General features: G+C 33.5%; 3 protein-coding genes and 1 pseudogene across 5 annotated transcripts; 1 reads left to right on the top strand and 3 right to left on the bottom strand.

Moving 5' to 3' along the window:
* Positions 1–5,155: 5,155 nt before the first annotated feature.
* Positions 5,156–12,004, bottom strand: LOC125825943 (sodium/calcium exchanger NCL1-like; annotated as a pseudogene).
* A 3,072-nt stretch (positions 12,005–15,076) lies between these two features.
* On the top strand, positions 15,077–16,558 carry LOC125825981 (ras-related protein RABA1f-like). The gene is made up of 2 exons (XM_049505274.1): positions 15,077–15,479; positions 15,729–16,558. The coding sequence occupies exons 1-2, from the start codon at positions 15,259–15,261 to the stop codon at positions 16,156–16,158; spliced, it is 651 nt and encodes a 216-aa protein (XP_049361231.1). The 5' UTR covers positions 15,077–15,258; the 3' UTR covers positions 16,159–16,558.
* Positions 16,559–17,150: 592 nt separating this feature from the next.
* On the bottom strand, positions 17,151–24,661 carry LOC125825980 (uncharacterized). 3 transcript variants are annotated; one of them, XM_049505269.1, is made up of 8 exons: positions 24,133–24,661; positions 22,351–22,554; positions 21,713–22,207; positions 19,410–19,520; positions 18,744–18,932; positions 18,267–18,491; positions 17,480–17,600; positions 17,151–17,383 (listed from the first exon to the last, which is right to left on the bottom strand). In XM_049505269.1, exons 1-8 carry the CDS (start codon positions 24,559–24,561, stop codon positions 17,259–17,261), a joined length of 1,899 nt encoding a protein of 632 aa, XP_049361226.1. In that variant the 5' UTR covers positions 24,562–24,661; the 3' UTR covers positions 17,151–17,258. The 3 variants fall into 3 exon arrangements, with proteins under 3 accessions (XP_049361226.1, XP_049361229.1, XP_049361230.1); XM_049505272.1 differs by having other exon boundaries at positions 21,713–22,204; positions 24,133–24,643; XM_049505273.1 differs by having other exon boundaries at positions 22,351–22,570; positions 24,133–24,541.
* A 722-nt stretch (positions 24,662–25,383) lies between these two features.
* LOC125825973 (uncharacterized) lies at positions 25,384–26,892 on the bottom strand. Its single transcript, XM_049505263.1, has 2 exons — positions 26,698–26,892; positions 25,384–26,040 (listed from the first exon to the last, which is right to left on the bottom strand). Exons 1-2 carry the CDS (start codon positions 26,863–26,865, stop codon positions 25,471–25,473), a joined length of 738 nt encoding a protein of 245 aa, XP_049361220.1. The 5' UTR covers positions 26,866–26,892; the 3' UTR covers positions 25,384–25,470.
* Positions 26,893–26,978: the final 86 nt, after the last annotated feature.

Raw genomic sequence — 26,978 nt, 5'->3', positions numbered from 1 at the left:
ATGTTATAGACGTGTGTGCGATCAACTTTGGTGGTTGTCGGAAATCGTTTTTGTTGATTAAGTTTACATACAATATTATTTATCACTCGAGTATTGAGATGACTTCATTGAGGCATTGTAAGGGAGGATGTATAGGTATTCAATTGGTTGGTTTGATGGTGGAGATGTGAAACCTTTAGGGGGTAATAAGATTCGATAAGAAGGGCATACAAGACAAGTATCCCTAGTAATTCGATGATTCAGATACTATTTTACCCTTACTTTAGCCAGTCTTTCCTAGTTGATCACTTGGGGACGAGTGATGGGTAAATTGGTATCTATTGTAACGACTGATTTCCGTCGTTATGGAAAAGTCAATGGGAAAAGAATTGGGCTAGAAAACTTTTTCGTAATAACTTGAGATTTCCTAACCTAGTCCAGATTTTGACTAAATCGGAGTTAGTAAGGTCTAGGGAAATAGGGTAGCAATTAGGTGATCTATTTATGAATTTGATCACATGAGTAGATAGATAAGATGTTAAAGAACCCGTACGACTTTACGGAATTGAATTCGGGCAATTAGAACTCCCATAATTGAACTTAGCCTGAAGGGGTATTTTTCTGAGTGTCGTGGATTAAAGGTGTGTTGTGAAATGAGGGTCTTGGAATTATTAAAATAGCTCTCTAGTTCCGTGCAAGCCGCTAGGGTGGAATTTTTATCGCCTGGGCGGGGCCGCTGTGGCGGGTTGGGATCGCCATAGCGGAACAGACGCGACTTAAGTCAGAAATAAAACCCCAAAAACATTTTATTCTGCACTTTTCGACTTTGAAAGCTAGGAGACAACCCCAGACGAGTTCTTGACCATTTTTCACCATACTTGAGGCTAAATGTAAGGTTTTCACTCCTCGAATCTTTTTTTTAATCCTTAAAACTTAGTTTCTTGAGTAATTATCTAAGGGGGAGGGTTTTGATTTGGAATTTATAGTGGAAAAAACCCTAATTTGGGTATGAGGATCAAGGGTTTGGTCTAGGGTTATTGAGTTCGTTATAATCTGAATAATTAGACCTTTGATTGTTGATCCTTGCGTATGAATTGTTGTTTGTAGACCACGAACAAGAGAGAAAAATACGAAAAGGAAGATTCAAGTGCTTTAGGGGATTCAAGTTTGGATTCGAGGTAGGTGATGGTTGTGATTTCATGTTGGTGTGATGTATGTTTGTAATTGCTTCATTGTAATGCATGTATGTATGAATGAAACCAATAGATCACACCTAATGTAATTGAGTTTGAATGAATGATTGTATGCCATGAATCAACACTTGATTGTATGATTATGAGAATGTACATTGTGATTGTGATTGTGGCTTGTTGAATGGATCGATTGCCACGTTTCGGCACAAACATGGGATCAATTGCCACGTTCCGACATAAACATAGGATCGATTGCCACGTTCCGACACAAATATGGGATCGGTTGCCACATTTCAGCATAAACATGGGATCGGCTACCACGTTCTGGCACACTAACTTGGATCGGGTACCACAAACTGGTATGCTAACAGTTTGGGTTTGGGTTCCATGAGAGGACCATTGAATTGGGTTTCCTGAGAGTACCATTGGATTGTGTTGTGTATATACTTGTAATGATTATGTTCATATCTAATGATGATTGATATTGGAAGACTGTATGTTGCTCTAAAGGGATAATTGTATCTCTTGAGACTTATGAAATTGTGTGTTATTTGTAAGTGATGACTAATATTGTATATGCGTGTTTTACATTGTTGTGACTGCTTATGTATATTTCACCTTTGGGATAGTTGTGTGATCCTACTATTACACTGTGGTTGTGTATTGATACTATATTTGCTTGTTCTTTGTTGAGTACAGGGAATCTTTAGGCGACTATTGATAGACCTCAGCTAGGTGACTATTGAGCGTGACCGGATTCAAGGGTGAGCCAGTTCTTTCAGGCTGCCATGGATCTCTCTTGTTTAAGTCCAATCTTTTTGGACTCAGACTATTTGTTTAAGGTATTTGTTTAGTTTCGGGGTTGTACCCTTTGTTTTTAGACTTGTCGTTAGTAGAATTTTGGTACAAGGTTCTAGGGATTGTTCTTCCACATTAGTTTGGTTAGTTTTTGTTAAAACCTCGGAGTTTATGGGGACTCCATTTTTATAGTCATTTAAGCCTGCTTCCGTATTTTTAAATGCCTTAGTTTTCATAAAATTTATTTGTTTGGGTTATAGTAATGGTTCTCCTACCGGAGGGTTTGTGTGGGTGTCAATCACGATGGTCTGACTCGTGACATGTATCTTCTGATTAAAGACCAAATCCTTTTAAGAATTTTGAAATATTTCTTTAGGAAATGTACATTTTCAATAAGTCTTTATCAACATTAATGTGTTATTTAATTTAACCGCATTTCACATATATGCCCTCTAACTTACGGTGTGCACAAATAGACACTTAAACTTCTATAAAGTTGATCAATTAGACTCATGAGTCTTACGTGGTATAATAAATATAGGACACTATGTAGGATGCAAATTGTCATGAAGGATGCCACATGTGTCTATCTGTTGAACTTTATACAAGTTTAAGTGTTTAGTTGCGCATATCCAAAGTTAGAAAACATAAATGTGAGTTGATGCCTAGTTAAAGGACATATTTATGTATTATATTAAATTTTAATATTTTATTATATCATAAATTTAACTAGCAATTACTATGTACAAGACATGTAAAATTCGAGTTGGGACTCTACAAGGTGTGTTCAATCCCAATTAAAAAATTTGGAGGCTACTCAACCCTAAACCCTAGTTCATGCATATATAAAGGGTACTATATATATTCCTTTGAAAAGGCATCTCGAAAATTCCACCACAAATTCAGAATATTCATAAAGAGATCAAATTCAGATCATCTTAATTCGAGAAATACGCCACTAACGGCCCTCGAATTATAGAAATCAAGTCCAAATTTCGGAAATACGCCACTAACGGCCCTCAAATCATGGATAAATCTTAAGTGAGAGAAGAATCAAGGGAGGAACAGATTTGCACTCGCAACATTAATCAATAAAATTATGTTTCTTCATATTTTATTTGTGATTGTAATATATTTTCTATTTAAAATTTATTACAAACAAATACGGCAAGACCTTTCTATAGCAATTGTTATCTATAATAATATTTCATTAGAATAAACCATATATATGAAATCAAATCTTTCGTACACTATAATATTCAAAAGACAATGAAATAAATATCGTTATTATAGTATAAAAAGTAACTATTGTAGTCAACTTCAAATAATGTTGCAGCATTAATTATTTTGCGAATGAATTGCATGTATTTAGTTACTATATAACTAGTAGAAGTATTTAAATGTGAATTAGTTTAGAAGATTTACGTGTTACAATCATTTATGGTCAAAAGTAAATCTTTAACAATTATAACTTGATTTGTCGATTGTGGAGAATTCATGTGTTTCATATGGCATAAAAAGGTAAATTTTAAGTCAAATTTAAATAATTTTCAAGTCAAAAAATAAAAAGTAGCGGTAACCTACTTTTGGTTTTTGATATTTTAAGTCATTTTAAACTTATTTTGAGTTTTTTTTTAACCTCGTCAAACACTTCCTAACTTATTTTAAGTCATTTTTTACTTATTTTAAGTTATTTTTATTTTTGTCAAACACTTTCAGAAGTCAAAAACTAATTTAAAAATATATTTGACCAACTTTTAAGCCAATCCAAACACTCTCTTAATCCTCCTACATGTCGAATTAATTTTACTTTGCAAATGAACATAAAAATCTTACCTTTTATTAGATCTTCATACTCTTCTCTCTGTATGAAGCTTTCTATCCAATGTGAGGTAAGATGATGGGTATTGAAATTAGGGCTAATGAGTCGTGAAGGTTGAGTCGATTTTTACTTAATGGGTCGTGAAGGTTGGGTTGAATTTTACTTAATGGATCGTGAAGGTTGGGTCGTATTTTACTAAATGGGTCAGATTTAATACTAAATAGAAAATATTTTTTTAATTATAATAAAAATATACATGGAGCCATGGAGGCGCCACGTATGCTATTGAAAATGGTGATATGATACTTAATTGTACAATGGCAAATGTGTGTCCACAGCTGAATGATAAAGGCAAATATATCAAAAACATATGACAAAATTTAAATATGATCATTTTCTAAGAGTACAAGGGTAAATATGACCCTTTTCTGTTTTCAAAATTAACTTGAAATAAAAACTAAAAGAATTTATAGTAATTATAGCAAAGTTCCAATACACATTCGGAAGATAGTAAAAGTTTATTCGTACGTAATGTTCACATTAAATAAATGAATGCAAAATATGTATCCTTTTAAGTACCTATTTATAACTTGATCATGATTAAGTATATGTATTCTAACTTTAAATTTTAACTATCATAGTTAAATTTCTTAATTTAATAATAATATCAAGTGCGACTAAATTTTTATTTCTAAAGAACCTAACTTGTTTTGATTCTTTTCGTCTATATCTTTTGCGTGTAAATCCTGCAACATGATAACATTATTATTTTTTTGTCAAAAAATATTATTTTTTTAAAATATTGTTAACAATTCCTTCCTAACTTCTAGTTGAATAAATCGATTTATTAATTAGGTTTCTTTGTATTTAGCCAATGTTATTAGGAAATAATTTAAGACTCCAATACTTTTATATAGGTTTAAATAAGGTGTCACCATGACGAATGCAAATGGACTCTTAAATTTTATTATTACAATGTAACGACGTGTTATACTCAAGAATAAAAAAGAAATATACAAAAGAAAATATAAAAAATTTGAGTGATGTTCGAAAAGGATTATTTGTATATGGATAATGAAAAATATAAAATAAAGTAATACTAACAAATAATAATGTGAGGAAACAAATAGATACTCCATACATATAATATGATCGTATACCAAAGTAAAAACAAAATAATAATTTCTTAGTAAAGTTCTCTTTTTAATCATTGATTTTTTCTTAACAGACACATATCAATTATTTATCATCAATCTCAATACTTTTATCTAAACGCATAACTACATACTTATAATATCAGTTTCAACACTTCAGAATTTTATTAACTATTTACAATCAGCTAACACGAAAGGGCTTTAGATATATAATAGTCCCAACCAAAGAATTACTCATTGAAGAAGGTAAAAGAACACCACACAAGTAGGGTAAAGAGAAAATGCCAAGACGCTTGTCCAAAGTGGATATCTAGTGCTAAATAATGCAAGAAGCCCAATTATTGTACAAGCCACCAAAACTATTAGCACTTGTGCTGAATAATCCCAAGTTAAGTCCTTTGCATATACTATAGCCAATAGTGTTGTCATGCCCATGATGTTGTTCCTCATTACTCCAACATATATCTGTTTTGCAAAAAAAATCAGATGTAAAGTTTATGAATTCTGAATTTGTCATCAAACGAACAATTTGTTTTAGTTATTGAGCTTGGAATATTTATACTTGATGAATTTTTTTTAATGTAAATACATGATCTAAGCAAAAGTTATTCGGTACGTCACAACTCGTACTTCTCACATATTTGGCCAAATTTTCAGGAAGGGAAAATTAAGTGTTTTTGAGTAGCAGCAGAAATTGTTTTTCAAAACTTGGAAAAAGTAGCTTTGTCCAGAAGCACTTTTTGGAACATTGGCCAAGCAACGATTGTTGCTCTAATATTGTCAAAAATATTTTTCAAATTGATTAGCCAAATACAAACTATTACTTTTTAAAATTACTTCTTGACCTCAACTAGCAACTTAATACCCCGACTTTGTAAACACACATCTAAACACCTTAAAGTGTCTAGATATGCAACTTAAACCAAGTTAAGGTGTAGATATACATTTTCAAAGTTGTCTGATTTGGTTGTCATATGAGGTCAAGTTAAAGTGTCTAGATATGCAACTTAAACCAAGTTAAGGTATATATATACATTTTCAAAGTTGTCTGATTTAGTTGTCAGATGAGGCCAAGTTAAAGTGTCTAGATATGCAACTTAAACCAAGTTAAGGTATAGATATACATTTTCAAAGTTGTCTGATTTAGTTGTCAGATGAAGTCAATTTTAAGTGTCTAGATATACAACTTAAATCAAGTTAAGGTGTAGATATACATTTTCAAAGTTGGTTATTTAGTTGTCAGATGAGGCCAAGTTAAGGTATCTATCTATGTATTCTGCCTTTTCGAAAAGTACTTCAGACGGAAACACACTAATTTCCAAAATAAACAAATTTTGAAAGCTTGACTAACGAGACTATTACCTACCTCTGAGAATGTCAAAGAAGCAGTTTTTGAGCACTTCTGACTTGCTGGATAGATTGCTGCTATTGTCATTCTTGCATTTAGAGCCAATGGTACTATCACAAAGGGGATGAGGAAAGAAGGCATTCCAATAGCTTCAGACAACTTTTTAATACTATTTACTAGTGGTTTTGAGCACAGAGTCATCATTGCAATTCCCAAAATCACTTGAAAAATAGATTTGTTAAATGCCCATGTCAACAATTTATAGTTGATTTTTCCATCTTTTTCCACCTCATACACCAATTTTTCAACTTCACCCCACATAATCTACACAAAACAAGACCACATTAAGTCAATCGTCAATAGGAATCTTTACATCGAAACTTAAAAAAAGGAAAAACAATTAATTGAAGGATAAACATGTAAACGTATCTTTAATAAGTAAAGTAGGCAAACCTCTAGGTCCTTAGTAGCGTTGGCAAGGAAGCAGATAACCCTAATCTACATCAATTAGTACATCACAACAGGGGACGACCATATTTGTTTAATTTATCTCTTTCAACAAGGATCCCAAAGAAATAAACGAATAGGTTAATTACTATTTTTTCATACAAACAAGAATATACCCAGTGTAATCTCACAAGTGGAGTCTGGATAGGTTGGTGTGTATACATCCTTACCCTTGCCTTGTGAAGATAGAGAGCTAGGTGTTTTCGATAGACCCTCGTCTCAGGTATGATCTCCTCTTATAGATAAACTAAAAAATCAAACAAAGTACTTTATGTATTCAATTGAAAAAGAAAGACTTATCCTTTTCCTAAGATGATCAAAAGTGGTTTGAGAACTTTCTTAATTTAGAAATCATTCCTTAAAATAAAGTTGAGGAGAGGTGATTAGACATGACATGACATAACTTCGGCTTACTGAGGACATGACATTAGATAAGAGGTTATGGAGGACACGAATTAGAGTAAGAGGCTAGTTAGATAGTCGAAAGGCTGTTTCTGATAGATCCTCGGCTCAAATAAGTCAGTCTCTCCTATATATTTGTCTAGATGGAAGTATTAGGACAAATATTGCTAATTTTTACCTTGTCATATTCATCAATGGCCCTCTTCTTGTCCTTGCAATTAGTCACACGAATAGCCTCATTGAGCCATCTTGTCATCCCATCAACAAACTCGTGTTCATCGATCATGTTATTACGATTTGTATCAAAATCATTCATCACCTTCCTGACCGAATCGTCGCTATTTAGTTGCACATCACCATATTTCACTGAAAGTACTAATTTTTCCAGTTCAGGCTGTGTTATGAAATTGTTCCCATCACTATCATACTGATGGAAGATTCTGCAACCATTACAAGCAAAGATTAGACACATTTGTCCTACGTGACGTCTTACATGGCAGTTTTGTATCATATGTGGTGTCCTGTGAGTATTATGTCATCTAGGACGTGTGTATCTGCTTGTTCAACTTTATACAAGTTTAAGTGTCTAGTTAGTCGTGTTTGGTATGACAAAGTCATTTTTCAGGAATATATGTCCCATGAGAATGTCGGTACCAAAAACATCACCCTTTTATCTGAGGAGCAGAGTCAAGTTTGTTACTGTCAGCAACTCAGTCTCGTATATTATCGATAGTGACTCAAATCACCTCCCCAAACCTACCTAACTTAATTATGTGTGATCAATCAATCGTGATAAATTGGCCGATCCATAACTATGAGAAATGACTTCTGTCATACCAAACACACGTGATCTTTTTGTGATAGGAATTAGAAGGAAACTTACTATTTTATACGTTCAACGTTGGGACTTCCGTCATCGTTGAGAATGTGTTCAGCTTCTAATGCTTGGCTTTCAACATGCTTCAAGATTTTTGCCATTAGTTGCTCAATTTCAGCTATTTCATCCCTTTGCTTCTTAGTATAATGTTGAACAACCTGTTAACATATTGAAAAGTTCTCAAATATGATAATCAAAGACGGACCCAAGATTTGAATATGAGAGAGGCACCACTATCTTTAATTTATTGTTAAACATAAAGGGGAAAATAAGAGATTTTAAAGTATCGATAGCGACTCAGATCATCACCTCATGCAAAATTCTTCTAGTAGTAGAATCATCACTTCTAGCTAACATCTTAGCTTCTTCTATCCATCTTTTGCATCCTTCAACAAACTCGTCCTCATCAATTCTCGTGTCATTGTTAAGGTCAAAAGCCGTCAATATTTTCGAAATATAGCATAATTTTTATCAACCTTAATTTTCCCAGATTGCATATTGTATACCAAATTCTCCAACTCAACAAGTGTTATGCTTTTGTTTGCATCCCTATCTGTCTCAGAAAATAACCTAGCCACATTTTTAGTTAGTACCAACCATCGAAAAAATAATTGCACACTTAAATATGGTATCAGAGCAGACACATATCCAGACGTGAAACTACCTTTGGATGACCTGAATATCAGGTCGTCCTTGTTTATCAATGAGCATCCCACTTGCATGCCTTTGCATATGCTGAAGAAAAGCAGCTAGGAGATTCTCATATTTCGAATATTCTAAACTTCTTTCTTGAATCCATGGATCCAAAAGCTATAAAAAACAAGAAATCGAAAATTTTCAAGTCAATAAGAATAAAATTGCGCAATAAACGAACATATTATGTAGGCATAATACATAAATATGTCCTCAGCTGATATCTATGCCCTTTCAACTTTGGATATGCTCATGTAGACACTTAAACTTGTATAATATTGAACAAATAGATACACGCATCCTACGTGGTGTCCTATCTGTGCACATATGACTATTGGTTTGTATTGTGCCACATAGGACTCGTGTGTCTACTTGTTCAACTTTATACTGTCTTACATCCAAGTTGAAAGGCATAGATGTCAGTTGAAATTAATCAAGTTAAACGACACATTTATATATTACGGCTATTATGTACTAAGCTACCACATCCCCTTATGGTGCGGTCTTTCCCCGAATTCTATATGAACATGGGATACTTCGTGCACCAGACTACTCTTTTTCTGTCATACAATACTACTCACGGAGAAAAGCAAACAACGATGGATAAAGTTTCATAGTAAAATTATATTCTTTATCACGATTCGATATAAATTACCTGATAAATGAAGTAAGTCAATAAAAATGAGACTGAAATTACAAGTGTGGTGAAAATCACAATACGCCTTCCAAAATATGTGTTGAAAGCATTAACAAGTTGCACAAGAGCAAATGGGATCAAGGAGAGAAGCATAATTCCTGCTGTGTAATTAGTCTTTTTGTCAATTGTAACACCATTATCTGTAAAATAATATTGAAGAAATTAAGATAACAACTAATTAAGCTACAATAATTAACAAGAAAAGTTGAAAGAATTTTCTTCTTTCGATGGATAGAATTAATCGTACTTTCACTATTGTGGATCGAGTAGTAGTTTGTGTCTGACTAATTAAGTTGAAAAATACTTTTGTCATTATTAGATCTGTAATTTGTGTTTTACTAATCAATTTGTAAAAAACTTTTGTCAACATTAGATTTGGAATTTGTCTTTGGCTAATCAATTTGAAAAATACTTTTGTCAATTATAGGTCTGTCATTTGTGGTTGGCTAATCAATTTGAAAAACACTTTTGTCAATATTAGATCTGTAATTTGTGTTTGGCTAATCAATTTGAAAAACACTTTTGTCAATATTAGATCTGTAATTTGTGTTTGGCTAATCAATTTGAAAAACACTTTTGTCAATATTAGATCTGTAATTTGTGTTTGGCTAATCAATTTGAAAAACAATTTTGTCAATATTAAATCTGTAATTTGTGTTTGACTAATCAATTTGAAAAACAGTTTTGTTAATAGTAGATTTGTTATTTGTGTTTGGCCAAGGTCTTAAAAGTCCTTCTGGAAAGAAAAAACAATACTTTTGTAGTTGACATAATACATAAACGTGTCCTTAAACTTGACATCAACTGACATCTAGCCCTTTCAACTTTAGGTGTGTACAAGTAGACATTTACACTTGTATAAAGGTAAACTAGTAGACACATATTGTAGGTGGTATAATATATGTAGGACGTCACACAAGATGCCACATAGGTCACATTTGACTACTTATAGTTTCTTAAAAACAAACTAAAAGACATGTTTGTGTATTATGCCTCATTAGTTTCTAAAAAAACAATTTATGCATGCTACGACTCAAACATACTTATTTTTTTTACTTAAAAGCTTGGTGAAAGAACTTAATTTTCTAAAATAAGCACTTTTTGAAAAGAAAAAGAAAAAAACTTTTTGGACTTCCGATAAGCTTAACCAAACAGACTATAAGACCTTATAGAAAACTTACTACTTAAAACCTGCAAAGAGTTGAAAAGTGAGTAGGATTCTGCAGGTTGCATAGTTGATTTTTGATGCTTCTCTTTTGAGCCAAATATGGCACATATTCCCCACATAATAGTAAGATTAAAGACTGTGGCTCCAACATTAGTGCTTACTCCAGTAAACACCTGATTTTGAGCTTTATCTTTACTAGAAAAAACTCCTGATGCTACAATAAAAAAAAAAGTAGTATTAGTATCATAATAAAACCATAATTAATTGATCGGATTAAAACAACTCAAAGATACTCTTGATATGGTGTGATATGTCTGTTTTGGGTCAAGCCAGTACGGTTTTTCCCTAAAGCCCTTAATCCATTTAAGAGTATACCATACCTTATAAGTAGCTTCCTTTTCTTTCCTATTTTCCATGTGGACTTTGTTCACACTCACCAATAATCTCCCCGTTGAACTAAGTTCCACATGATCCATCACTATTCACGGGAATAATTTGGAGATTAATTATGTGTCACCCAACGTCAACACAGTATTTATGATCACCAAATCCCACTAGCTTGTATGCGTCGTTAAATTATGGGCAAAGATAGAAAAACGGGCCGGGCAAAAGATATTAAGCCAAGCCCTACGCCATATTCATACTCATCTCGTCAAACTTATTGGCTCTTATACCAGTTGTTGGGCTAAAACAACATTAATTAAGATACTTTTTATATGACGTGATACCGTCTACTTTAGACCAAGTCTACACGATTTTCCTCAAAAAGTTTCACATCATTAAGAGTATCCAACATCTTATAAGTAACTTGCTTTTCTTTTTTTTGGGTAACTACTAACTAATTTAGTTGGACTAATCACCAAAACTTTACAAATCTTCAATTTAGCCACATTCCTTTTCTTTTCTACTTACCATATAGACGTTGTTCACACACCCAACGAAATAAGAAAACAGGTAAACAAAACGACGATAAAAATAACATTTTTACTAACCAATAACCAAGATAATCCTTGGGAAAGCCTTCAAGATTTGAAACAGAGTAGCCCCAAAGATGCCCGTACCAAGTATGTTGAAGAGAGTCTTACTTCCATTCGAGACGAGCTTTTCTCCTATGATCAACAAGTACTGATATATCGCGATTAGGAAAATGAAACCTCCAACGCTATCAGCACACGGAAAAAAACCATATATATGGTCACATTGGCCATACGTAGCTTGATTTTCGACTCGATTAACTCCATTCGAGATAAATTGATCTGAAGAATTTAATCTTAAAATCCTGCTTTGAACCTTAGTAACAACAAAAATAAATGTTATTATCCATATGGAAAGGCTTTGCATTATTGAAGAATGAAGTGTATAGTATTGAATGATTGAATTCATAGATAAAAGGTTACTTTTATAGTGGAAATTCTTCACTTTATTGTCTTAGATCAACATTAGAAATTGACTATAAAAGTTAGCAATGCACACAACTGGCCAACTCCACTGGTCTGACTAATCTAGATTTGCGTTGAATAGTCCAACTTATGAAATATGTGTTTCCTATCAAGAAATTCTCCATTTCCTAAATCGGTGCACAGGACATATCGAGTGTGAGCAATTTAACATGGGGTCCACTATTGGTAACATATTCATGTATTTACATGGTATCACAATCAGGCCCAACCCAATGAGAAGTATTCTTTTTCCAAAAATGTTTTTCGAAAAATTAATTTGGAAATTAGTAATTTGTGTTTGACTAATTAATTTGAATAATACGTTTGCAAATATTAACACCAATTTGAAATATGTGTTTACTCAAACATCATGATTTATAAATATTAAAATATATATAATAAAAAATTAAAATGAAATAATATTATTATCGTGATGATATAATGCTATTGATGCTAGCGTCATAGGACGATTCGTCACCATGATTTTAATACAACATATTTAATCTTATTGACTTGATTCAAATTAATTATTTCTTTTGTCCCAATTTATGTGACATTTTCCGCTTTTTGAAAGTTAAATAGCTTAAGTTTGACCGGCAATTTGCGTATAAAATCTTCAACTTTTTTTAAATGAAATTTATATATTTGTAAACTACGTAAAAAGTATTATATGTCACAGTAATTGACAATTCAAAATATTTAAAAATATATGAAAAATTTACGGTCAAAGATAGACTTATTTGAATCTCGAAATTCAAAATGTGTCATATAAACTGAGATGGAGAGAGTAATATTTTATTCAGCTTCGGATATAAAATCTTTATTTTAAAAAAATAAAATAAAACTTATATATTTAAAAACTATATACAACATAAACTTCAAAACATTTAAAAAATATATAATTAAAAAGGAATAATTTCGGAGAGCTCTCCTCACGTTTGACCTCATAACACTAACCCTCGTTGTAGTTTATAATATTACGCTTATCTTCTTTATTTTAATATTTTTGTAACAAATTTTTTAATTTAATTATTATTAAATAAAAAAAATTATAATCAGACTGATTTGTCCTTTTTCTCCGAAATACCGTTAATGAAAAAATTAAAACAAACAAATTAAAACGGGAGTACATTGAAAATGATTGGGGAAGAATATAGACAAGTCTAAATAAAGTTACCAGACATCCCCTACTGACATTTCTCATAATATACAATTGATTGAAAGACCACCTTTTATATAAAGTTGTGACAAATTACAGTGCACTACTTGAAAATTTCAAGTAACATAATCAAACTAATGTTTATACTAATATGGCTTGTCAATGTCCACTTTTTTTGTGTTGCTAGTGTTTAATTACAAATACTAGATGTTAAAATCATATAAAACATATGGACCCAAACCTATTATTTATTTATTTTTTAAAAAAAGGGTATAGAGATATACATTGCACAAAAGGCGAAGATTTCGTTTAGAATTATCTTACTCCAGTATCTTTAGAAAGTATCTGATAATGGAACTTAGGTCTAACACAATCTTAAAATCATTAGTTCGTAAGTTAAGTATTATGTAAGACTATACAAACAGACGATATATTTGTGCAATCAACATGGCTGAATGTAATTATTTAGTTATAGGTTCATTTGAATCTAATATTTTTTACTAGAAACATAATGTTATTACGTAAAAATCCGTAAAAATGCAACAAATAGTAGGTTTAAACATTTGACTTAGAAAGTACAACATGTTCGATATTAAGAATCTTAAAGATTGAATCGACAGAGAACTTAAGTCTTGCATTTATTTTTGGCAACCAAGGTGGGACAATTAATACCCACGGACCATTGCACGCGTAGTGTTAGTATATTTAGAGTTTGAACAAATATAATATGTAAGTTTAACATCGGATAAATTAAGAATCAAGACGGATCTAGCTTTAATGTCATGTAAAGAAGATGAATCTTCGTCTTAATTCAATTAAAATGCTAATAACTAAATTAAACAATGCTAATTATTTATTTAAGATTCAAATTGCTCGATTTAATTAAGGATTATTAAAGTATCTCAAAGACAAAAACATGTTTAATACCAAATGAATGTGGATTAAGACGATGTGAATATGAATATTGATAAACTAGCAATCAAGATAAATTGCACTTCCTCTGTTTCATAGTGAAAATATATTTCATAAGTTATAATTTACACTAATTGACTCATCCCCTCCCCTCTTACTCATCCCCGGTCCTTACTCCATTGTATTTGCCTAAATTACATATAAACGATACTGAGAAAATGTTTTTTATTTATTTTACCGAACATCAAAAAATAAGTAAGAAAGTCCGTTAGAAAGAAATTAATGTGACTATTGATACAAGAAAATGGATAAATTGTACTTCTACTTCAGTTTAGGTAGAAAAAACAAGTTTCGTAATAAATGACAATCCACATTGATTGTTTCCTTTTCGTCGCCTCCCACAGTCCCACTCATCCCCCATTTGTGCAGCCGAAACCATCACAGTGCTTATCTAGATTATATATAAATATACTTGGGATAATATTGTTTGATTACTTGATCAGTTTATGTCGAGAACATTTTCCTTTCAACCAAACACACCCTTCATCCTCTACATTTTCTAGGGGGAAAAAAGGAAGGGAACCATGCTTTTTGAAATTAAATCTTCACGTAAATAGCTGAACAAATTTCCTATTTACTTTTTCTAATCAGTATACATAGATTATAGACTAATTATACACAAACATACACATTATGTATGAAATATACATCTATCAACTATTTTTAATTTAATCAGTCGGATTAAATTAATTCTTCTTATGGAATCTTTATTATAGGCTTGATTTTACAAAAATATTCCATGCCAAATTAAAAAAACTCCTACCCTCACATCCTTCCTAAACAAAAGGAGAGGTAATTTGTTATTTCATTTGAGGTAAAATCATTAATCCATTTTATTATAATCTCTCTCTCTCCCCCACTTTCTCCCCCTCTCTCCAAAAGAAAAAAAAAACTAATTAACAAGAAAGAGCTTGTCATTAAAAGAGAGGGTGAAAGGTAAAAAAAACAAAATTACTCAAAAAGAGAAAGTGGTTTGTTTGTTTTTCAATTCATATGTAGAAAAAGAAAACATCATTAGCAAATAAATAATATTTATTTAAAAGAGGAAAAATGGGGGCATATAGAGCTGATGAAGATTATGATTATTTGTTTAAAGTTGTTCTTATAGGTGATTCTGGTGTTGGCAAATCAAATTTGCTTTCTCGTTTTACAAAAAATGAATTTAGCCAAGAATCTAAATCTACAATTGGTGTTGAATTTGCTACAAGAACAATTCATGTTGATGATAAGATTATCAAAGCTCAGATTTGGGACACTGCTGGTCAAGAAAGGTGTCAATTCTCTCTCTATTTATTTGATTAAATCGTAACGGATTCAAAATTTTAACTCGATTAATTTTTTGCACTAGGGTAGGGAAGGAAGAGTAGTAAAAAACAAAAGTGTTTATGTCAATCCTACGTTATGATTCATTGTTTTCTTATAAAATTTCTAGTTAGATGATCATTGTGTCCACTACTTTTACGATATCGCCCTTACCGTCCTGCGAATTATCTAATTATTTTTCATGTCTCATAAAAAAGGTATCGAGCCATCACTAGTGCATATTATCGAGGAGCAGTGGGTGCCTTGCTTGTTTATGACATTACTCGTCATGTAACGTTTGAAAATGTTGCAAGATGGCTCAAAGAACTCAGAGACCACATAGACCAAAACATCGTCGTCATGCTCGTCGGAAACAAGGCGGATCTCCGCCACCTCCGAGCCGTCCCCACAGGCGAATCGAGCGGTTTTGCAGAAAGAGAGAACACATTCTTCATGGAAACATCTGCACTTGAGGCACTCAATGTTGAAAATGCCTTCACAGAAGTACTCACTCAGATATATCGAGTTGTTAGTCGAAAAGCTCTTGATATTGGAGATGATCCAACTTCTGTGCCAAGAGGACAAACAATTAACATTGGGAAAGATGATGTATCTGCTGTTAAGAAGGGTGGATGTTGCTCCGGTTAAGCAAAAAGATCGATCCAGAGGTGAATCCAGAATCTAGTGTCAACGGGTTCAGAAAGGTCAGTGTGGTCTTTGTTTTTGGTATACACACAATTCGAGAAGAAAATAATGGATTCAATTGAACCCACCCTAGATCCGCCTCTGGATGCAAGTATATATATACACACATCAAATCCCATTTTCAACAAATGTAAGTTAGGCAAAAGAACTAATAGCATATTATTTTGTGGAGGAAATTAAAGGGGGATGAAACTACATTTAGCTTAAAAGTTTACTTGTTTTATATTTTTCATGTGTAATTTGTAAATCAAGGGAATTTCAGCTAAGGAAACTTTCTTGTTACAAAATATTTGAAAGAGACTGAATGTTACAAGAGGTTGCATTTTGCCTCACCAACCAAAAATAGAAGTAAATGTGGTTTTTTTCTCTTTTCTAAATGAACGAAAAGAAACACATTCTTTTCTTTTATCTTCTTCTATGCCAAGAGGGCGGAACTAGAGTTCTAGTTACGAGTTCAGCAGAACTCAATTGTTTTGACTCAAAAAGTTGTATTTGTGTCAAGAAGTCCACTTAATATGTAACTTCAAACATTTGTGCACAACAATCCTTTAGGAGTTTCTTGGGTAGTTTATCAGGATTCAGGGGGCAGATGCTTCCTAGGATCCTGCTCGTGAGCATAATTCTCAAGTAAACGTTGGACGATCCGACACACACCTGTCAAGACTTTTTAAGAGTCTGAGCAACATAGGTTTGGGATGGATCAGGTGTCTTCCACCCAATGGTTTTCTGGTTCCTTGTTAGTGGATGCAATAACTAGACAAAAGTAAAGTTTGTGGGAAGTCTTCTTTTATGTCTTGTCTGTACGGAAGTTGGCTATGCACATTGTGACTAGCTTACTTTTGCATTAACGCGAGAAAACAAAGGTTGTTCTTCAACCACACTACGCTGCAGCGATGCCAACTAAACTCACATTTAGGATGAGATCAGAGTAGAAAAAACGAAAAAGAAATGTAAATCTCCCTTGATCCTTTATACCTGGAAAAAGTCTTGTCCAGCACTGTAACTAGTTGTACAAATATTGAATGGGGCGGTGCCAAAAATGTTCATCTACTATTTTCAGTAACTGGTCTTACCAAAGCAAATGAACTTTGGGGATTCGTTGACATCAATAATTCCAGTACAACAGCATCACTGGAGTGGCTTATCTTGAGACCTTGTTCTATCAAGTCTGCATTCAAAGATTGTCCTCGCTAAGTAACTGACATCATCATAGGCTTAAACGTTTGTACGAAAGAAATAGCTTAGTGTGAATGTTCATATTTACCGGGAGAAAGCTTTTCCTTTCCATAGAGCTCTTTCACTAAAGGGTTTGCTTCCCATTGACTTTCAGCAACACAACTTGTAGGCTGGAATCCAACAATTTTACCATCCCCAGATAAAACAACCTGATTGGCATACGTATATAAGCACATCAACTATGATAAACACATCTAAACCAACAACTTCCAGGAACATATGAACTAGCCAATTGAAAACGTTCATGACAAATTTGTAGCCATGTTCAACTGGCAACTATAGAAGAGTTGAATTCCAGATGAGAAAAAGAAGTTAAAAAAGGGCAGAGAAAGGCCTTACAAGAAAAGAAAAGCTAAAATCAGAAGTGATGGGAGCTGAGGAAAAAGTAGCAATGACAGTAGGATCTTCAACACTCAAATTTTATAATTCAGAAATTCCGTGAACTCAAAGTGCAAATTCGACTCCTATTAGCTCATTTCAGGAAATTTTGAATCATTTATCAAGGCGGTCCTATAGTTGTGAACAGGATTATTGCGTGATCTAAAACTTAGATCAAGCATTCAAGCTTGATAACTAGCTTGTTTAATTGTGCTTGTCCATAAAATGCAGTGGTTAGCTCTTACATTTCTCACTTATTCCCAAAGGAATATATTTGGCTAAATGTTCACAAAAGACCAAAGCCTTCCGTTGTCCTAGATTCTAACCATAACTAGCACAACACCATGTCTATCCTGATTATAGTTAATCTTGTGTTTTTACGTTCATAATGATAAAAAAGAGAAACTAAACCCAGAAACTGCATCCTAAGAAGAGACCTGATAACTGGCAATATCTTGTGCAGCTGCTTTCATCTCATCTTCAATTCCTTCCGATGGCGTGGAGCTGGAATTGAGATCTAACACTTTGGAATCCATCTCATTCTTCAGGTATACTGGAAGCTCCCCAATCCAAGCAGAGCTGCCAGAACCCATCACTACATCTCCAGGCCAACAATAAAATTCCTTGATTCTCCTAACAATGGAGACACAGTAATCTTCCAACTACAGAAACAAAGAGCATTTGGCAATGTGATGATTGAACAATATTACCTACTGATAAAAAGAGACAGAACGCCTAGGGTAAAATGATAATCAACTTAAAAGTGTAAAAAACAATAAAAGTGACCAATAATGCAAAAGCATGTATCATCCACTACATGGTCATAGTAAATATGGACCACAACAAATAGAAACAGTAACTTCTTATGACAGGTAATAGAACTGAGGGTGTGTTTGAACAAATAAAAGCCATACCTTGCAAGATTCCATGGACTGAGGCTGAATAGAGATCATGTCAGATGAATTGACTGGATTAACATCCGGATGATAGTGCTTTCTAATCGGGAGATAAGGAAGATAACGTTGACCAAGAATTCTTATAGCAACAAGAAAAATTCCACTTGCAAGGACCATAGAGATTGCCTTTGACATAGAAATGCTTCTCTAGAATCCAGAAGGTGAAAATGTTATTATCCATTTGGTTCCAGAAGACATCTTTTGTACTTGAACTAATCATTTAAATAAAAGAAAAATTATATTCATGTCCGATACTCCCAGAAGACAGAGAAAGCATGAATGTGAAGGAAGGCAATATCAAAGAAGATACCAACTAGCCATTCAGGGATTCATGTGTCAGTCAAACACAAACCACTTCGAAAAGGGAGTTCAAATACTTCAATAGCTAACTAACGAGGGTGCTTTTTTTTTGGATGACAAGGGAAACCCGCAGCCGCTACCCTTTGGGTGAGCACAAGGTAAAAACCCCACTCCTATGCAATAGCTTGCAATGAGGGTGCTTTATTAAAACTGTATTTGTTTACAAATTAAAATTTTAAAAAGAAGAATAGTTACAGAAGAAATTATCAATTCATAGATAATAACAAATAATGCAGAGGCATGTAAAGAGCTTATATATCATACCTTGCTAGATGGCGAATTGAAAGATTTTGCAATAACACCCGATGATAATTGTTTGTAGGGAAGTGTATAGACATCTTCATAATACATATCTAGAATGTCACTTAGACCAACCTGAAAAAGTAAAACAAGACAATAATTATTACAGATGATTACAATGCCCATGAAGTGTGGACTTCAAATGAAATTTTTCCAGTAGATCATATCACATCTTAACCTGAGTCTTATAAGCAGACCAAAAAGGAAAAGCATTTGGAAACATCTTGGGAGATATAAGCATTTGATGACAGAGATGTTTGTAGTCTATTGGCTTCACACACTCCAATTCCTTCACTTTTGATACACACACCTACTAGGAGGGTTCATCAACTAAAATAAAATGGATGACCTAATACACGGCTCACTATTAGAAGTCAAGGTTGCAAATTTTATAACCTTATGCTTTGGGAATAAATAACCTGTATGAACAACCAAAACCAAGGTGCTAGAAGACTAAAGTGGTCAAATCTTTATCATCTACAACTTTTTCTAAACAATCTTGACATGACAAAAGAGGGAACTATAAGTAAGAAACTAAAGACCTTTTAAGAAAGGTATAACTCAGAGTGCTTTCTCAAAAGTTATATGTCAGAGTGACACTGACGAGAGCTTCCAAGGGGAAGGGAAAATTGAAAATGAAACTGAGTCCAATTTTTCTATTAGAGCCCAACACACACATTAAATTACTACTCCCTCCATTTCAATTTGTTTGCCTTTTTTTGACTTGGCACGAAGTTTAAGAAAGTAAAGAAGACTCTTGAATCTTGTGGTCTTCAACTAAAGATATGTAAAATGTACCAAAATGTCTTTAATCTTGTGGTCTTAAATATACCATGTGGAAAGTTGGAACTACAGAGTTGCCAAAAAAGGGAAAGATGCATTCTTTTTAAACGGACTAAAAAGGAAAGTAAGACAAACAAATTGAACAGAAGGAGTATATAGAAACTAAAATTGTTATATATATATATATATATAGACACGCACACATAAAAGTCCCGAACAGCTGAAACTACAAAGCAAAACTAGTCAATTGGCCAATGAGAAACAAGAAACGGCTCTAGCAAAACTGACCATTCAAGATTTGACACTAGTATAAATGTTAAGACATTTTTCTTCATATGTGCATTCCTAGTGTTAAATCTTCCAAAGACTAAGGCAATCAAACTTTTCAACCTTTTATTGCATAGCCATAGACAATAAGTAGGGGTGTTCGTGGTTCGGTTGGTTAAAACCAAAACCAAAACAATCTAATCGATTTTTTAAATTTCTAAAACCAAACCTAACAAAAAAATAACCGTCGGTTGGGTTATTGTCGATTTGGTTTGGTTTGGTTCAGTTTTTCTGATTTTTTTGGTTTGAAAGTAATAAATTTTTTGAGGGCATACGTATCTCGATAGACACAAACACCTAGTACATGAACAATCTACAAGAAAGCTATTGTCGGTTCAATTAAGCAATACTAGAGTTATTATTAGCGAACAAACTGATACAAGTAAGAGAAAGTGTGACTATCTTATGTGAGGTAGGGCAGATAATGACTAAAGTAATGGATTTTGATGGACTTGGACTTAGGATTGTAATAGTTGGGCAAAAATTTAAGTGTTGGGCTTGAAAAAATGATGAAGTTAGACTTAAGTTAATTAAAATTTAAAAATATTTTTTTTATGAATAATATATAAATAATTATAAAATTTATATATCTAATTTATCGGTTCGGTTTGGTTATTTTTGCGGTTGTTTTTTGGTAAAACCAAAACCAAACCAAATAATATCGGTTTTCAAAATTTAAAACCAAACCAAATATCAATTTTTTAATCGGTTTGGTTCCTACTGCGGTTCAGTTTGGTTTTTTAACCATAACCATGAACAGCCCTAACGATAAGCAAATTCTCCACCAATGCATCAGCTTACCCCATAGGGTGACTAGGTTCAAACTCTTTTAGTGCTAGGCAAACCAGAGATAAATATTGGAGAATTTAATGGTTCTGAATTAATCAAATCAACAAAGCAAAGCACAACACAGTGAAACAGTACTTACAGAATGCATGTATCTCTTGATAATTGTCCACAAATACTAAAACATCATCAACCCCAATGATAAGTGATGTCTATTCGAGTAACTCATGACTAACTAGTGCCTCAAGGCAAAGGAGCTAATTTAGTTATCTTTATATGATACTTTTTGATGAAGTATATGTTGTATGATATACATTTCATTAACCTTAAAGCTGATGCAAGAAACAGAAATGCAGAGAACATGGAGTTACCATTTGGGAGTGAGTCAGAAAAACCTCCCATGTGTTTGTTGTTGTTTCTTTCCACCCTTCAAATTTCACTTTGTCAAGTTTCTCGGCATCAATCTGCAATTTGTAAGCAGGTACACACTCACTCAGCCAAGTAATAAATTCAGGGCCTCCAATTTGTTCCAGTTTGGAGTATGCAGTTGAAGTTAACCAATTGCCCATCCATCTTCCCTCCCTTGGTCTGTAATTCGCCCTTTCGGAAGAAAATTTCTGGAGTAAAACATTGGCATTTGCAACTATCTCATATTCCATTAAGTTGTATAGAGTAACAGAGGAAACTTTTGAGACAATGCTTTTATGTGTGTCAAACCAGGGGAAAAACTTCTTTGCGGCTCCACCAGGAGTTCCATTAAAGAAATGTTTTTTTGTGCTTTCGAGAGCAGAAAGACAAATAACTTCTGCAATAACAGAAATGACTCGTTCATCTGATGACTTGATGGCAAAAGATGGAGGTACCTGCTGATAGGAAAGGAATAACAGAACTCAACCTATCAGTATCATGTAGCACCTGCAAGGCAAAAATTATAAATTTGACATTATAAAAGAGCATAATGAACGGAATTACAAGATAAAAAGATAGAAACATTAAAAAAGCTCCCCACCTCTCTTGGTGTTTCAAGATCATCCATATTCCTTTCTGTTCCTGGTATAAAAAGTACTAGTTCAAAGTTCCAAAGATGTTGCAACATTACTTGTCTAAATGTCATGGCAAGTATATTTGTAGACGTCGTCCCGGAAAGCATCTCTTTAGTTATGGTACTTCTAAGCTTATGGGCTTTCTCCATAACTTTTCTTGCTGGTAAGAACTGCCAGAATGTCAAACTTTAGACACACTATAACCATCATTGCAATAAACAGAATCAAGGGCATGAAACTTTGCCACAAAAAAATGAAGATCAGCTACATATGAAGATGGCCCTTGCATTTCCGTGCCTTGAGCAGTGGGTCACGGAAGTAGCAATTCTACCATTGTTTTAAGATAGGCCTTGCTTAATGATGCAGGATAAACAGAACAAAACTTTCTTCTAGGTAGATTAAGCAAATGAAGCTAAGTTTACATATGCATTAATTTTCAAATATCAGACACAACTATATTAGTGCTTCTGAAGTAGCAATACTACCATTATCTCAATACCAAACCTTGCTTATTGATGCAGGATGAACAGAACAAAACTTACTTCTAGGTAGATTAAACAAATGAAATTACTTCTACAAATGCACAAGTAAAGTCTAATTTTTCAAATATCAGTCACAACTTATATTAGTGCTTCTGAAGTAGCAGTTCTACCATCATCTCAATACTTGGCCTTGCTTAATGATGCAGGATAAACAGAATAAAACTTACTTTTCAGGTCAATTAAACAAATGAAGCTGATTTAACATATGCACAAGTGAAGTCTACTTTTAAAAAAATATTAGCACAAACCAGGGGCAGAGCCAGGGTACCACAAGGGGTTCATCCCAACCGCCGTCATCAAATAACTCCACTATGTAAATAATGTCAAAATTATATTTTTATGTATATATAGTAGATACTGAATCCCCAACACACCCAGGGACAGAGCCGAGGTACTGCTAGGGGTTCAACCCTTCGTCCAAAACTTTCACTATACATATAATGTCAAAATTATTTTTTATGTAAAAATGTAATGTTGAATTCCTTAGTTTCTTCGTGTGTTTACCTCTTTGTATTTTGAGCACTCTTAGTAAAAATCAGGGCTCCACCATTGAGCACAACTATATTATTACGTCGACATAAACTCACCCGTCTATTAAAAATAATACTTTGCTCACCAGTCTAGATATGCACACGTGAAGTCTAATATTCAAATATCAGCACAACTATATTACTCTCAATGTCCCAATTAAAGTATCTTACATTCCTTTTTGATCTATCTCGGAAAAAGTCATTCTTTCTATATTTAGTAAGTTTTCCAATTCCGACATTCTACTTACAAGTTTAAAGACTACACATCTTTAATTTGCAAACACGAAATTCAAAAGTCTCTTTATTTTCTAAACTCCATGTCCAGTCAAACTAAAACACTTAAATTGGGGAAGAAGGAGTAGTACTTGTACATAAACTCACCAGTCTAGTAGAAATAGTACTGTGCTCACAAGTCTACATATGCACAAGTGAAGTCTAATTATTCAAATATCAGCACAACTATATTACTCCTACTGCCCCAACTTAAGTGTCTTACTTTCCTTTTTGGTTTGTCCCAAAAAGAGTCCCTCTTTATATATTTAGTGAGTTTTCCAATTCCAACATTCCACCGGTCAATACAAAATTCAAAATTCTCTCTATTTCTTAAACTTTGTCTCCAGACAAACTGAAACACTTAAATTGGGACGGAAGGAGTAGTACTTGTACATAAACTCACCAGTCTAGTAGAAATAGTACTGTGCTCATCAGAAGGTCCCGGAAACAATGTTTCAACAACCATAGCATCCATACCAGCGGCAATATGTTCTCCAGCAGCTTCGCCACCGTCCGCCGCAGCAGCAGTGAGTGCCTGCTGGAAGTCAACAGCACCAACCAATGTGAGTCGAGCTAAATCGTTCTCATAAGTTCTTAAACAAGGTACAGATTTCTCGTCTCCGTCGAAATCAGCTACTGCCTCGAGAATATTTTCCTCTGTCATCGGCTTAAACGGCTTCTGCTGCGCCGAGCATGAAATGGAACGACGACGGTTTCTGTAAGGTGTGAAGTGTATGTTCCGGAAGGAAAAAGGACATTTTCTGATTGCCGAATTGGTTTCCGGTGAGGTTGAATTTGCCGGAGAGTGAGTGAGAGTAAGTGTGAACGCCATTGTTGAGGTGTCTCAGATGGCTAGGGTTTATTTCAAATTCGGCGCGTTCTGGCGGGTACTCCGTAATTGGGGCTCCGACTTTCGAGTGTGAATAAACGGGTGATTTGCAAGAATGACCCACAACGGGGATGCTTTTGGTTCTTTCGTCCTTTGAGATTCAAATATGTTTTTTTAATTATAATTAATTTTATAATTTTTTAAATAGTTTAAATTATTAATTATTATAATCTATAGTATTCTTTTACCTTATTTACAAAAAAAGTAAATGATATTTCAAAAGATTTATTAAAAAAAAAGTTTGGTTATCGATACTTGAATTGTGCCACATCAATTGGAAAAAAGGGAATAGTAAAAAAAAAATGCTTTCATCATTTTTGCGAGTTTTATACCTAAACTATCTTGTGTTTACATTTTCTATCTTTTTTATGAAATAAAAAAATAGGATATGGGAAAGGGGAAGGGGACTATGATATGGGGGAATCAAACCCTCTCCGTTTTTTATCTAAACTATCACTAACTAATTAGCAAAATAAACCCAAAGAGCAAAAATGTGAGAGCTGCTAGAATGGAGTTCGAACTTTATATGTGTGTGAATAACAAGCATATAGTGAATGAGATATACATGTAGAACTTGATCTTTAACTCTAGTTAAACTCACAACGTCTAAATTCTGAATCTGTTGTTGTTTCATAGCCTTTCTTGTTATGATCTCTATTTAGAAATAACAAATAGAACCTTTTTTTGTTTCAAAGTTCATGAATAAACAGAGTTTTTGTGCTACCATTTGCATAGTTCTTGCAAACATATGTAACAAAATCTGCCTTTAAATACACACAATTGTTTACATTACTTCAAATAACCATAGAACAGAACTCATGATACTTTGTACAAGCTTCAAGGACAGAAACTTCACATAACTAAACGCTCGATAGGTACAGATCTCCTACTCGTTGTTCCCTCGAGTTTCTGGTATGGCTGCTTTCCATTTACAGATGATCGATGCCTATGTAATTCCCTCGTGTTCTTATCGAGGTAATGGAGTAAGAAAACCAGACCTATCGACGTAGCAAACATAGGAATAGGACCAAAAAACCACAACAATAAAGGTGTAGCAAAATAAAGTGATCTAAGTCCTAGTGACCAAAAATCACCTCCCCTGATCACAGCCAATTCAACGTAGCTAATCGGTATATCAGTATCAGGCGTACTGATTAGGTAATTCGCGTGAATGAAGCACCTCGATGATTGAACAAAGCACGAAAATGCCAGCATGAAGCAGAGAAGTAGGCTAATGAATTTGATGGACATTGTTTCTAGTCTAGTGTCACCATATATTAGTTCACTACTGAAAACACTATTGTTGGCCATCCAAGCTCCAATAAGAAAACTCAAACTTAGTGAAACAGATGCTAAGAATGTTGCTCCAGAGAGACTAGATCCTAGAACAGTTAGAGCTGTATCAATGTTCTTTTTATCATCCTGCAAGAATTCCACATAAAATTTAATCAAATGTAACCATTGTCTATCGGAAACAGACTCTATACCTCTCTAAGGTAGGAGTAACGTCTGTGTACACTCTATCCTCTCCAAATCCCATTTGGTGGAACTAGACTAGATATGTTGTTGTTGTGTTTCGAGGTAACAATTGAGAGAATACATTTCGTAATTAGTAATTACTATAACTAGTGGCGGAACTAGAAATCCTAACAAGGAGATTCAAGAAAAATGAGAAACATGCTAATCGAGTTGTCCTTATGTTGAGGAGATTCAACAGTTTATATATACGTAAAAGACACAAGTGGGTTTGGAAATGGTGGTGTATACACAGCCTTACCCCTAGTTTAAGGAGGTAGAGACTAGAGATGTTGTTCCTGATAGACCCTAAGCTCAAATAAAGCATAACATGACACTAGTAGCGTAATCATAACTTAAAGTTTTGACATAAGACAATAAGATAAAACAACAAGAGTATGTTGTAAAGATCTTATTGATAGTGGAAAGAGATGAGCAACAATAACTATGCCTCAGTTCCACGTCTTTCATTTCAGCGTACTTCATATCATCATCATACTAAACAACATAAAAAGTGAAAACAAAGATTCAAAGCTAAAATTGAAATATGTAATTTCAACTTACCAACATAATTTTTTCAACCCAAGCTCTTTTGTCATTATTTTCAAAGCCCATAACAGTAGTATGAGGAACTTTTAGGTATCTATAGAGCAAATGAAGATGATAAACAAACATAATAATTAAGCCACTTGGTACCAAGAACAAATCAAGGTACTCTTTTTGGAAAACCATTATAATTTTCTTCTCTTCTAATGTGAAAAAAAGTTTGATGATTTCAATCATATTATTGTTGTACAAAATTTGTTGCTTCAAAGTAATTAAATGGCATCTTTTGTTTGTATATT

Source organism: Solanum verrucosum, unplaced genomic scaffold, assembly GCF_900185275.1.
Source record: "Solanum verrucosum unplaced genomic scaffold, falcon-dt-bn FXZP01000161.1, whole genome shotgun sequence".
Classification (NCBI taxonomy): domain Eukaryota; kingdom Viridiplantae; phylum Streptophyta; class Magnoliopsida; order Solanales; family Solanaceae; genus Solanum; species Solanum verrucosum.
This window is presented reverse-complemented; position numbering and strand designations above follow the sequence as displayed.